The sequence below is a fragment of the Vanessa tameamea genome, chromosome 24 (assembly GCF_037043105.1).
Source record: "Vanessa tameamea isolate UH-Manoa-2023 chromosome 24, ilVanTame1 primary haplotype, whole genome shotgun sequence".
Lineage (NCBI taxonomy): Eukaryota > Metazoa > Arthropoda > Insecta > Lepidoptera > Nymphalidae > Vanessa > Vanessa tameamea.
This window is the reverse complement of record NC_087332.1, coordinates 7,568,163-7,581,263: the sequence shown is the minus strand read 5'-3', so window position 1 is coordinate 7,581,263 and position 13,101 is coordinate 7,568,163. Positions and strand designations below refer to the sequence as shown.

At 35.5% G+C, this 13,101-nt stretch overlaps 1 protein-coding gene across 2 annotated transcripts in view; it reads right to left on the bottom strand.

Moving 5' to 3' along the window:
• Positions 1 to 2,585: 2,585 nt before the first annotated feature.
• Positions 2,586 to 13,101, bottom strand: part of LOC113396038 (facilitated trehalose transporter Tret1-like) — a 28,248-nt gene continuing 17,732 nt past the window's right edge. The window contains exons 2-7 of one of the 2 annotated variants that reach the window (XM_026633811.2): positions 10,405 to 10,515; positions 8,621 to 8,839; positions 6,619 to 6,816; positions 4,872 to 5,067; positions 4,304 to 4,430; positions 2,586 to 3,932 (exon numbers count right to left, since the gene is read on the bottom strand). In XM_026633811.2, coding sequence (XP_026489596.1) covers positions 3,243 to 3,932; positions 4,304 to 4,430; positions 4,872 to 5,067; positions 6,619 to 6,816; positions 8,621 to 8,839; positions 10,405 to 10,492 — 1,518 coding nt within the window. In that variant the 5' untranslated portion in view covers positions 10,493 to 10,515 and the 3' untranslated portion in view covers positions 2,586 to 3,242. Of the gene's footprint in view, positions 3,933 to 4,303; positions 4,431 to 4,871; positions 5,068 to 6,618; positions 6,817 to 8,620; positions 8,840 to 10,404; positions 10,524 to 13,101 lie in introns of those variants that run through there. The other variant, XM_064218766.1, reaches the window with a different exon arrangement.

The following is a 13,101-nucleotide window of genomic DNA, read 5'->3' as shown; positions in this document are numbered from 1 at the left end:
ATTTGATAAAACGGCCAGACTAAATCGGTCCAATGTCAATTTCTATTATTATTTAAAAATCGTCATCAAGTTTATTTGGGGCCAAGTTTTATGATTTTCTCTTCCATTAATAGCTTTCTCAAGAAATATTATTTTTACACATCTTCCTTCACACAAACTTGAACCAACAAGAGTGGGTGGTTCAAGTTTGTACAAGTCCTAGGAAGCCCTAGCCTAGGAAGGTAAAACACAGTCGTCACTTAGGGTTATTGTGTTCCAGTTTGAAGTATAGTTCCCAAGGTTGGTGTCGTGTTGGCGATGTATAGAACCGTTGAAATTTCTTACGGCGCCAATGTCTATTGGCAGTGGTAACTAGTTGCTATCAGGTGCGCCGTTTTCCAGTCTGGAAATAGACGACACTTGGAGTCTTAACTAATATCGCTCAGATATCTGAGATTTCAAGGCTACACAAGAATTACCAAATTTTCATTTATTTAATTAGTGTTTATTATTAATCTTGTTTTCCGTGCTAAAGAAATCTGCCAGCAACTCGAATTGGAGCGTAAGCTTCAAATCTTCTCTTCAAAAGGTGAGGGGCCAAATTCAAGAAACATTTACAAGCTGTTACTTTACTCCCTGCTCGTCTCACCTCGAGCTCAACTTATGGGACAAGAGTGATCTCGCCTCATCTCCTCACATAACCACTCCTCGCTAGTGGGTATATAACGTTCATTGTCAGCACATATTCATAACGTTATAAGTAGCGTCAATGGAAAACTTCCTCTTACGTAATCACACATTTGATCCACCTCATCACCCCTGATCATGCAACAATATGATACTTCATTCATGTAATCGTATTTCAAGTGTCTCCATGACAGACCGAATAAATTGGAAAATTACTTGGCCTTACGATGCGCATGCGTTATGATGAAACCTCTTCTAGTTATCGATGTCTTCATTTACATTTCAAGTGTTTATTCATGTTATTTACCTTAAAAAATATTGTTATACGTACTCGCAATATTGCAAGTGAGTACGCCTTATTACCTTATGCGTAAAGAATATATTATATTAGGCCTGTCTAGCGGATACGTCTTCTTTTATTGCAGTTCTTAAGGACTTATTCAATTAAAAAAAAAAGATTTACCGTAATGTAACCGTAATGATCCTACTAATTTTTTTTTTTTTGTTAATGTCTAAAACTGTTTCTGTTTAGTTATAGTTTAATTTGTTTATATATTATATATTTTTTATCTGTGACGGTTGTTAATTTATATGATTCTTTGTTGGAGATACTAAAAAGAAGTATTTATGCGTGAATGTGAAGTTGCCTATATAGTTGATCCGTTAATGGTGGCAGTTTCCGAAATCAGTCAGCATGATATCAATAATAACTAAACATTATAATAATTCAGCTATGATTATATATTATATTTATTTTATATAATATACAACTGAATTGTGCAAAGGATAAATTATAAATGCATATTAATATATTACAATTACATATATTCAAACTTCTTAGACTTTTGGTTAAATTTTCTCAAAGTTACTAATATACTGGCCGAATAAATAAAAAAGTAACAAAGTCAAATTTCGCTAATGTCAATACTATTATTATAATTAGGCAAAATTGTTAACACAAAATAATTTGGCTAAATTTACAAAAAATGCACAATAGATACGAAAACCTTAAGCTTTTCAAAGTGATCGAACCGCGAGCTTAAAATGGCCTGCCCAATATTGCCCTCGAAGTTGAAGACGGAAGAAATCATAAAAGGGGCCCATGTACTCGGTCCAGGGATAGAGTCAAAGTTTGACGAGCTGAAATGTGAGATACTCCAAAAAATCGAGAAGGAAGTTTCCGACTCCGGTAACGCGAGATTATACATATCACAGAAATACGACGAGCTCAGCAATAAAATACAGTACCTAACAGAACTAGATGCTACCGTTACCGGGTTTAGGAGTGACGTGAAGGCTATCGAGAGACAGATCATTGAATTGGCGACGAGAGTCGATGATATGGAAAAGAGGATCATCTGTAAGGAGTGTCCATCCATATCCTCATCAGCACTTGGAACCCCTAAATAGCATCTGCTAACAATTTGTTCTATGAATGTGTTTGTGGTGTGCATATTTTTTTGATATACAAATTTCAAAGTACAGAAGACTTGACCGTTTTTATTTCTCAAATGATATTTAAATAAAAGCAAATTATAAAAATTATGAAGTTTTTTTTTTGCTAGAATGCAAGAAGCAGGTAGGTATCTTAGTTACCGGTAATCAGCAATAGGCATTGCCATTGTGTCCTTTGCTTGTAATTACACTGTCTCATTCCCAGTTTAAACGAAACAAAAGCAATACAAAGTTTTTATTTGTTGACATATACCCAGTGAGCAAAGGTCAACTCCAAATTAAAAAAAAATGTCCTCAAAAGAACGAAAACTGATTGTGACGTGGTTCGAAAATTAAAAAATAAATGTGTCCGTCACGGATGTCATTATGTTAGATTTTTATAATAAATTTTATTTTTAAATAAAACATTGTTTTTCGCAACAACCATGAAAATAACTTTTAATAATATGGGAGAAATAAAACAATTATGTATTATTATAATTAATCATTTTTATTTAACATTTAGTTAAACTTTAACAATATAACAACCGATTTAAATTATTAATAACATTTTATTGTCACAAAATATAACAAAGTACGCAGATTTAAATATTTATAAAAAGTATCTAATCCAAATTAAAAGCGATTACCTATATCACTAATTTATTGCACATCACATTCAAATACGTCACGAATAAATTAAAAAAAAAAAAATCCGACGCCGACAATAAATATTTGGCACGTTTTCACTTAATAATAATAAAAAATTGCTAAAAAACCAATGACCTTATATACAAACGTCGTATAGGGGATGTTTAGGTAAACAGTGCTGTCTTCTTCTTACGAACGTCAAATCAATAATGACAGAAAGAGACGGACAGTGTTTCCCGGCACCGCTAAGCAACGTTTATAACAATGGCCGTAAATTGTTTACAGTTAATCACAAATTACATAAAACGAGCAATGTCTACTAGAATCCGATCCACACATACTTTATAATGTCATCGAACGATAATTGCGCGTGAAATGATATGAACACATCTATTTAAATTATTAGTCTTATAACTAAAACTTATTTGATACAATTGACGAAATTCCATAAACAAAACACTGAGTATTCGACACATTACGATCGACTTTGTTCAAGACCTCGACCCGCCGAGGATGGTCTGGATCTGAGAGACAGTCTTCCCCTTCGTCTCGGGGATCAAGAAGAACACGAAGAAAACGCATATGATCATGAAACCACTGAAGAACCAGAAGCAACTGTAAATACCGATCGCGTCCTTCATCAAGGGGAAACATAGCGTGACGATGAAGACGAGGCACCAGTTCATGATGACCGTGATACCAGACGCCGTCCCTCTGAACTCGACGGCGAACAGCTCCGACATCATCATCCAGGGTATCGGCCCGAAACCGAGCGAGAAGGAAATTATGAAGAGGACCAGACACAGCAGCGGGAGCCAGCCGACGGGAGCGACCTTCGCACCGCTCTCCTGCAACTTGAAGTACGTACCGAGAACTATCAAACATATGCCCATAATGATACAACTCTGGAGAAGCAGGATGCGTCTGCCGGCCTTCTCAATGAGGAGGGAGGAGATGTAGGTGGCGATAGTTTGCACCACTCCCACGATGATGGTGGCGATGGCGGGCGGGATGTTGGAGCCGGCAGACTGGAAGATGTTGTTGGTGTAGAAGATGACGGCGTTGATGCCACTGAACTGTTGGAAGAACATGAGCCCCAGCGAGCAGATGAGCGCCATGAGGGGCGCGCGGTTGGTGATCATGCTGACCATGCCGGCCTTCTGACGGGCTGAATTATCCACCTGGTGAGAGAAATAGGTGATTTTAACGTATTCAACTCATTGACCTAATTTTAATAAACGCATAATATGATTGTTCAAAAATCCATAAGCTAATATCTCTTAAAAATTACAAACAAAACTGCTTTGAATTAATTAATTTATAGATAGTGTAACTTGGAATGATGTTAGAGTTCTAACAACAAAAAAAAATCTTTACAGTCGTATAAGCTTTAGTGAAATAAAGAACTCATATACAAACATCAACTCTGTAAACATGAAGCGTTTCTGGGCAGTCGCGTAGAAATAATCTTACCAATTCTGTTGGAACATTTACGATTCTCCAAGAAGTTTCAACTTCAACTTCAAAGTTTTGCTAAATGAATGTTACTCACGTCTTTCTGCATGTCTTCGAGTTCCGCGGAGAGGTCAGCGTCAGGTCCTCGGAGCCACCTCAAGGCTTTCTCTGCATCGCGCCTTCTGTTCTGACCTAACAGATATTGGGGCGTTTCCGGCATCCACCTGCAATCGAATAAGATCAATGGAGCGAGGCTAATTGTTTGAATTCTTAATCTCTACATAAGACAAAATGTAGTCGCTTCCCGCCGTCTGTACACTTAGACTTACACTTAGATCTCTTAAATTACAAAACGGATTTTAATGCAGGTTTCATCAATAAACTCATGATAATATGAGAACAGAGAAAAAACGAGAATTTCAATATAACAGCCGGGAAAAATCAAGATTTTTTCGTTTTATGTTTTTTCCCTTATTCTGTTTTCACACGGGTACAATAAAAACGGGACGACTAGCTAAATATTAGTTTTTAGTTTAATGAAATTACGCATTAATAATTAATTCAAAATATTCGAACTTTTGAATAGTATTTTTTTCTATGAAACAACAAATCCAATCTTATACCAAAACGATCACAATAAATCATTACGATTCTCTGTAACTTACCAAAAAACAGCGACCAGTAATATCGGGAAGATTGCGGAAATGATGGAGAGCGTCCTCCAATGAGTCCAGCCGCCGACGACGAATGTGAACAGGATGCCCACTGTCAAGAACAGCTGGAAGAAAGCACCCAGAGCACCTCGGATAGAGGTCTCAGTTATTTCGCCAATGTACATGGGTGCTGCTACGCATATACCACCTGGAACACGAACAATGAAATTTATAATGGAGTAGGGTAAGGTCGAAGAAGTAGATTATATTACTTCTTAGGTATCTTTGAGTTTTACAAAATTATACAAGTATCTGTAAATGTGGTTTAGCGAGTGTTAAGTTAATTCATCTCGTGCTCGGCGGTGAAGGAAAACATCGTGAGCAAACTTGCATGTGTCTAATTTCAACGAAATTCTGCCACATGTGAATCAACCAACCATCAATGGAGCACCCTGGTGGAATATGCTCCTAACCTCCTCCTCAAAAGGAGAAGAGGCCTTAGCCCAGTAGTGGGAAATTTACAGGCTGTTATTTTTTTATGATATAGGTTGGCGGATGAACCAATGGGCCAGCTGATGGTATGTGGTCACCATCGCCCATAGACATGTGCGCCGTAAGAAATATTAACTATTCCTTGCATCGCCAATGCGCCACCAACCAGGGGAAGTAAGATGTTATGTCCCTTGTGCCTGTAGTTATACTGGCTCACTCACCCTTCAAACCGGAACACAACAACCATAATGAGTACTGCTGCTTGGCGGTAGAATATCTGATGAGTGTAGGAGAGTACCTACCCAACGGGTAACCTACCCAAAGCCCTACCACCAAATACTATACTATAAGTTAAATAATGTTTTTGTCTTCTTATTTTTAACCACCGATAATAAATTATATTATTTGTAAATTGAATACTCGCTTAACTCCATTATTTAGGTCGTTATTGTTTATACTATATATTCAAACATTATCAAAATTGTAATTAGTATTATATATATTTACGTATATATTTATAAGTTACAATGTTTATTAGATATAGAACCGGATTTAAGAGGGGTCGAGAGGGGTCAATTTAAAAGAAATCTCGAATACAAAATCCTAATTCATTATTTAACAAATTTAGTTATATATATGTAGACTTAAAATATCGTTCATTATTTAGACACAAAAAAACATTGATTAATTTGTTTGGAAAAATAAATTTCCTCCAGACTTAATGTTGTCTTTACTATTCTTGGATATTGTTAAAGACTCGTATATATTAGGGATGTTTGTCAAGGTCACACGAGCTATAACTCCTAGTTGAAGAACTATTACGTATTACAAGTGTTGCACGATGACGTTCAATGTATAGTATTACAAGATACTTATAAAGTAATATTATACATTAGAACCTTCTCCGAAAGCACTGCATCTTCTGGTACAAGTTTTATGTAGGTATATCGGTTTTGCTTTTTTTTTAACTTACAAAAAAACATCACATTTATTTCATAATATAATTTGCCGGTCAATGTATGTATTTTTTTAAATATTGATGTATAATTTATTCAATGCCTATATAAGTGACAACGAGGTTTACCGATTCCTGTCATGAAGATTAGCCCGCTGCAAGATCTATTTCCTCACTTTCATATGGGGGTTAGTGACAGCTTCTTGCTGGAAAGGCGTGGAATTCCTTGGATTTTAACTCACGCCTTGGATCTAGTTAAAAAAAACCAACCAATAATAATAAACAAAAAAATCTCTTTCGTTATATATTTACCAGTAGCTATTCCAGCGAAGAATCTTGCGGCAATGAGCATCCCGGATCCATTAGCGAAGATTGTGAGCACCCAGTTTAATAGAAAAGGCACTGCTAGTGCAAGCATTGTTGGGCGTCTTCCGAATTTTTGTGCGAAAACGCCAACAGGTAGGGCGCTAATAGCCGCCCCGATGGCTAGGATTGCTGACACCAGGGAACCTAGGAAAGAATATTTTTTAAGGATTAACCTAGGAAATATATATATTTTAGGTGAACTGTAAATACCAAATTCTTAATATTGTGATAAGTTATTTGATTCATAATGCCGTTTATTTTGGAAAAGTCATTGTAATTTTAAAATATATATCACAGTTTAAATTGACTAATTCGTAGGACTAAAGATCTTCTACGTTCTAAAGATCTTCTACGTTCTACGTCTCTATAGAATACTATAGACAGATAGAAGGTAGAAGGTGACTATTTTTTATGAACACCTAACAGCTGTTTAATGAAGTACTGGAAGTTATAGTATTTCCTAAGATTTTTCCATCACTATAAGCACATGAAAAATGAGGTCGAAGGGAAACGTCTTGAGCACGCGAGAGCATCCTCGAACGAGCTCATGCCCTCACGAGTCTGCTCGAGCGTCTGTTAAATGCCTACCACGGTGCCAAACTTTCGGAATGCATTTTTGCTTCCATGCGAATTGTAACCGAGGAAAAAGAGGTTGCCTAAGCGTTCACGAGGTTCTTTTGTTTGGTAGAAACTGACCCAGCTGTAAAGTTGGTCCACTGGACCCACCGATCTTTGATATATCACATGTCCTATTCACTAAGCCATATATATCTTCAATAATTTCAATACTATGTGAATACTATTTCCATGATCTTAACGTAAAAAACTTTAGCCGATCTCTTCCTGTTTATAAATAAAATTTGTAATTACATAACATATCATGTGACTATTTACAATTTAAACGAATACGCACTTTTTTTACTCAATCGCGTGATGTGAATTCGAAAACAAAGTAAACGACCTTCGATGACGTTTCTGGCTGAGGTCCAGAGACTACGTAATGGAAGTACAGTGGTGGGTGTGGCGTTTAAATATATACCTGTGGTAATTACATATTGAATATGCATCAGCGCTAACATTCCTAGTTCTATGAAAGCTGGTTTATTTGTAAATTAACTGTGGGGCCTTTTCTGATATCTGATATAAGCCTATTCCAATCGAAGGTGGAATTAATATAAACCTTAGATTTATTCCACGCGATTTGCCAATAACTCAGCTATATTGTGCACTACTATTATAATACTTTCTTGATTAATTAACTCGTGTCTTTATTTATAATACAACACTTCTTCGACTTTCAAAATGCAATTTTTTCGCAGATCCAGATTATTCAAGGTCTCGACCAACGAACGTCAAAGTAGCATGCGAAAGCGATCCTGTGGCGCCCGCTGAAAAGACAGAGAGGGTACCGTTGGTTTTTTAGTGGGTATTCCGGTGTGCTTAGTCCTAGGCACCGGCGAGTTCCACGAACCCCCCCCCCCCCCCACTTTACCGGGGGAAACGCGTAATGCGTTTTTCCAGCGAGAAAAAATAAGGTCTCGATCAACGATATCGCGTCAATATGATGTTGTTTATTTGGCTTTTGTCCTCTTGTGGTTGGAATACGCTATGTCTTTTCCTAAAAAACTAAGCACTCTATCTGTTAAGCTCGAATCTCACTGCAGAACGCGAACGTGAAATGTCAGAATATGATGTGCGACATTGACTATTATAATTATGAAATGTATAAAATTTCTATTAAAATCCGGCGAAATAAATAAACCACAATAAAAAATTACAAATGAATGTATACTTTCTAAAACTTCGTTAAATAAAATATGTTTATATGATCCTAGTAGATACATATATTAAATTACATAAATATTTTCATTATATTATGTATTTATACGTGTACGTATTATTTATAATGATATTAATTTCAAATTAAATTAATAGTTATATAACTTACTTTCAGTGGTATTCAACAAAAAGTCGGCAGGTTGTCCCAGCGAATTTAACAACACTTGAGTTAAATTTTTATCAATAATGCTGTCAGTCTCGTTCATTGAGAATATATCGATTTCTGGTTCCGTAATATTTTTCGTCGTGTTCTTCGGCGGCTCTAGCTGAGGTAACGCTGGAGACGTCCACGCTAGGATCGTTCCGGCTGCGATCGCGCCAATCGCCGCTGAAAATAACAATGATGGATCTATTCAGTTATTATCCTTGCATTGACAATTGTAACACAGACAGACAATTTTGTGCATAACATTAGCATTTTTATAGGAATAACAAATAGCTAACGGCTGTTAAAATCTGCAAGATTATTTTTCTTGTAAAGTTAATTAAAATAACAGCGTGATAATGTACTACGTCTCAGTCAAGTCAACCTATCCTTATGAAGAGAAAAGTTTGTAGTTTATTACATTACTCTGCTCCAATGCATATTGGTGGATACCCAAGTGGCAGATCATCAGACACATGTAAATTTCCTCCTCCTAGTTGTTTTCCTTCACCACCAAACACGAGGTGAATTAAAAACACATTTTAAGCACAGGACTCGTGAAGCAAATTCAGTGGAGTTTGTTCAAATTACTTAATCTGGGACAGCAATCAGACAGGATCAAAGAGAAATCAGTCGCCGTACCAACTGCTTTATATCTGAGACACGATAATGCAGTACTAGCAAATTCCTAATTAATATAGGCCGTTATTGAGACAGACAACCCTACCCAACCTAACCCTTGACAGTAAACCCTAATACTCTTTGATCCCACCATTGATTTGCACCCAATAATCTTACAAGCTATAGTCGATTCGGTGCAAACATATATCTATATATGTATAAGTACCAAACAAACAAGACAGTTAAATATACAAATTAAAACGATACACACAAATTATAAACAAGTCGTTATTTAATTATAATTTCAGACAAATCGTAATTGCTAACTATATTGAACTAGTGGGTCTTTAAGTGGCTATTTTTAACCGCAGTCAAGCAAGTCTGCGTGTATATTTACTGTCACACTTCATTCAATTTGCAATCGTATTGAATTTATTAACGGGACGAGGGTCAATTGATGCAAATAGATTATATTCCAATAATTCAATAATTAATTAGAAGTCTATTTCGTTTTAATATTATCATTGCGTGGACTTCATGTGGTATAAAGGGGCTCCCTTTAATGGTGGTATAACATCTTATTTAAAAGGTTGGTGCATCAAGACGTAAGGGATGGTATGGTATATCATAATGCCAATGTAAAATTATTTTGTGTAATGATCAATTGTTAGATCTTGTTTTTTAAAATAGATTGGCAAACATCCAAATGAGCTTTCTAAGTGGTCACCACCGCCCATAGACAATGGCATTGTAAGAAATATTAACCATTCCTTACATCACCAATGCGCCACCAACCTTGGGAACTAAGATGTTACGTCCCTTGTACCTGTAGTTGCACTGGCACACTCACCCTTCAAACCGGAACACAACAATACTAAGTACTGATGTTTGGCGGTAGAATATCTGATGAGTTGGTGGTACCTACCCAGACGGGCTTGTACAAAGCCCTACCACCAAGTATGTATCCTATTTCTGATCTGACCTGATCGTCTTTTAAAATTTAGCATTGACAACAAGAGATACATTCGAGTACATAAAACTATTGAATTAATGATTTTAGTATACTTTGCCACGAAAGTCACAGCTCGCAAGTAGTTAACAAAGTCAAAAGTAAAAATATTTCTCACCTGCAATGGCTGCGATGTATTGATTAGTTTTCTTCGTCTCTCCGCCCTTCTCCTGGACGGAGAGCATATGCATTGTTGGTTTCTCCATGGTTCACGTTTACTTATCGCATCCTGTAAAAAAATAGTAATTAAATATGAATACAATGTTTAATAGGACAATTTATTGGATTTCAATTTCGAATTCACCAATGACTTTTTAGTTTGATTATACAAAATTGAATTATTTCGATCTTCAATATTCAATAAGTTCTAAATTTGTGTTCGAATTCCAAATTTAAATTAGATAACGTATGGCATGTTGTAGTAATACGTTTTTTTTTTATTTGTCACCATAACAGCTCCAAGTCGAATCACTAAACTACACAATTTTTGTAGACCTCAACACTAACTCAAATATATTATATCGAATACGTCTTAACGAATTAAGTCAAGATATTTTGAAAGTAGTTGCTACTAAGATTATACTTTTTAAATAATGTTCATGGTGAATATGTTTGGTACGTGAAGTATGGCAATGTTATGTTCATAGCCTCGGTAGTAGATGTCTAGATCTAATGTGTGCTAATTAAGTGCTAATATCTTACTGTTTACGCAATACATTTGTCACTATAAATAATTACATTCTTTTACTGAAAACAATAGAAGATTTTTAACGTGCTGTTAAGGAAAGTTTAAATATAATAAATATTTTCTCAACAGCTCAACAGTAGTACTATTCTGTATGAAATCACTTCGTATCTCAGCCGTAAATTGTTAAAAAACGACTTAGGTTAATATACTATTTAAATGTGTGTATTCCTTAAATGTAACGATTGTGTTCTGCGGTGAGTTTCAAGTTTATCATAACAGCATAGTTCTACAGTAAGGGCAACATATTTACATAGTTGTATATTACATACTGGTATATTTCATACTCTGATCCATGTGATTGTATATACTTAGCTCAAACAATAATAGGAAGAAATATATATCGCTTTCTCATTTTCATTTTAAAGATAAAAAGATAAATTTTAATAATACACAGTACTTTTATAGCAGTTTCTAAATGACGGAAAGGAAGTTGGAGAGATTAGGTTGGTTGGTCCGTCTGCAGCCGGATGTTTGATTTTTTACGATTGTGTCCGATCTATCCCCCATATTTAGGTTTTTACATACTATAAAACAGTAACAGCGTTTAAGGATTACGTTAAGAAAATTTAAAAGTAGTATTACCACCGGTTTTTCTAAAGTACGTCTGACTTTGAAGGATGTCCATTTTAAGGGCGAAACTAGGTTAGATGTCTGATCTGCTTCAGCTGATGAGAACGGGAATAGAGTAAAAAGAGCAACTGATTGCAGGTTACCTCTGCTCATAGGCACACCTTCAATTCTCCGATAACTTTGGATGTAAAATGCTATGCTCCTTCAACCTGTCTATAATGGTAAGCATATTGTGAAGTTGAACTTACCACCATTATAATCGTTTATAATATAATATATAAGAAAATTATGAAAATGACAGACTATTCAATTAAATTATAACGCCTAATAGCAGGTTTACAGCGGTTCAATTTTAGTTGATCAACATTTACTCTACAAACCTTGAAAGACGACCTTCTATTGTAACCATTTTTGTTTCTATTTAGTTGATATTCATTTCAGATCAATTCGCTTTCGATTGAAATTAGACGAAGACTTAAAGACGGCAAAAAAAACAGTTTACTTTTTTTATTCGTTATAAAATCGTTGAAATACCGATCATTTTTACTTAATCTCTGATACTCCTCACTGTTTACGATGCATCTGCTGATGATAAGAACTGCAGTCGTCTAAGACCTATCGAATATCGTATATAATCTATTCGTAACTGGAAAAACTGAAAACATCGTAAGCACTTCCTGCTTTAAATGGGAATCCTTCTCCCAATTTCAAAGTTTCTTCGATGTACAACTTAGAGTCTTTAACGCTGTTGACTTTAAAACTCAGGTCCTCGAGTTTTTTCTTGTTTATTAATTATATTCGTGTGGTAGGATATTCAGAAAGATCGGATCAATGCGAAAATCCTTGGACAATTGCAAAGGGCCGTATAGTTAGAATCTTTGGAAGGTTTTCACAAATCCTTTGAGCTGTTTCTGTGATCATTGAAAAAATCCAACATTTCTTAGCGTTTATCACTTTGTGAGCGTTGATTGACTGATATTAACGTTAAGTAGCTTACTTCCTTAGATTCCAATCATCTAGTCCTATAAAATCGTCCTGTAATTTTTGTAATGATCCAATTCGTCTGAATGTTCTACGCCATACGCCTATATTTCAACGAACCTAATTAACGTAACAAAGTATACGCCTGTCACTGTTCTACAAGTAATGTTTACGTAGGTCAATTCATATCATTCGTCTCATTGCACGTTAATGAGGTTCAATGGAGTAAAATATATAATGTTTGAGTCATCGTCGATGCACCGTTGAACTTGTGAGATGCGGGTGACATGTTTAAATTATATTTTTTAATTTACCGACATATTTGAATTGCGCAGTTTCATAATTAATATAGGTTCAAGAGAGGCTATAGAGATTGTATTTACAGAAACGATGAATGATGAAACTTGTTTGGGGCAGAGCTTTGTCCCCGTCCAGGTGCAAAACACAAAACGGCAATTCTTTGTATCGATGAATGGCGTTCTTTGTATTTCATTTCCCTAGTAAGAACTAGAATTA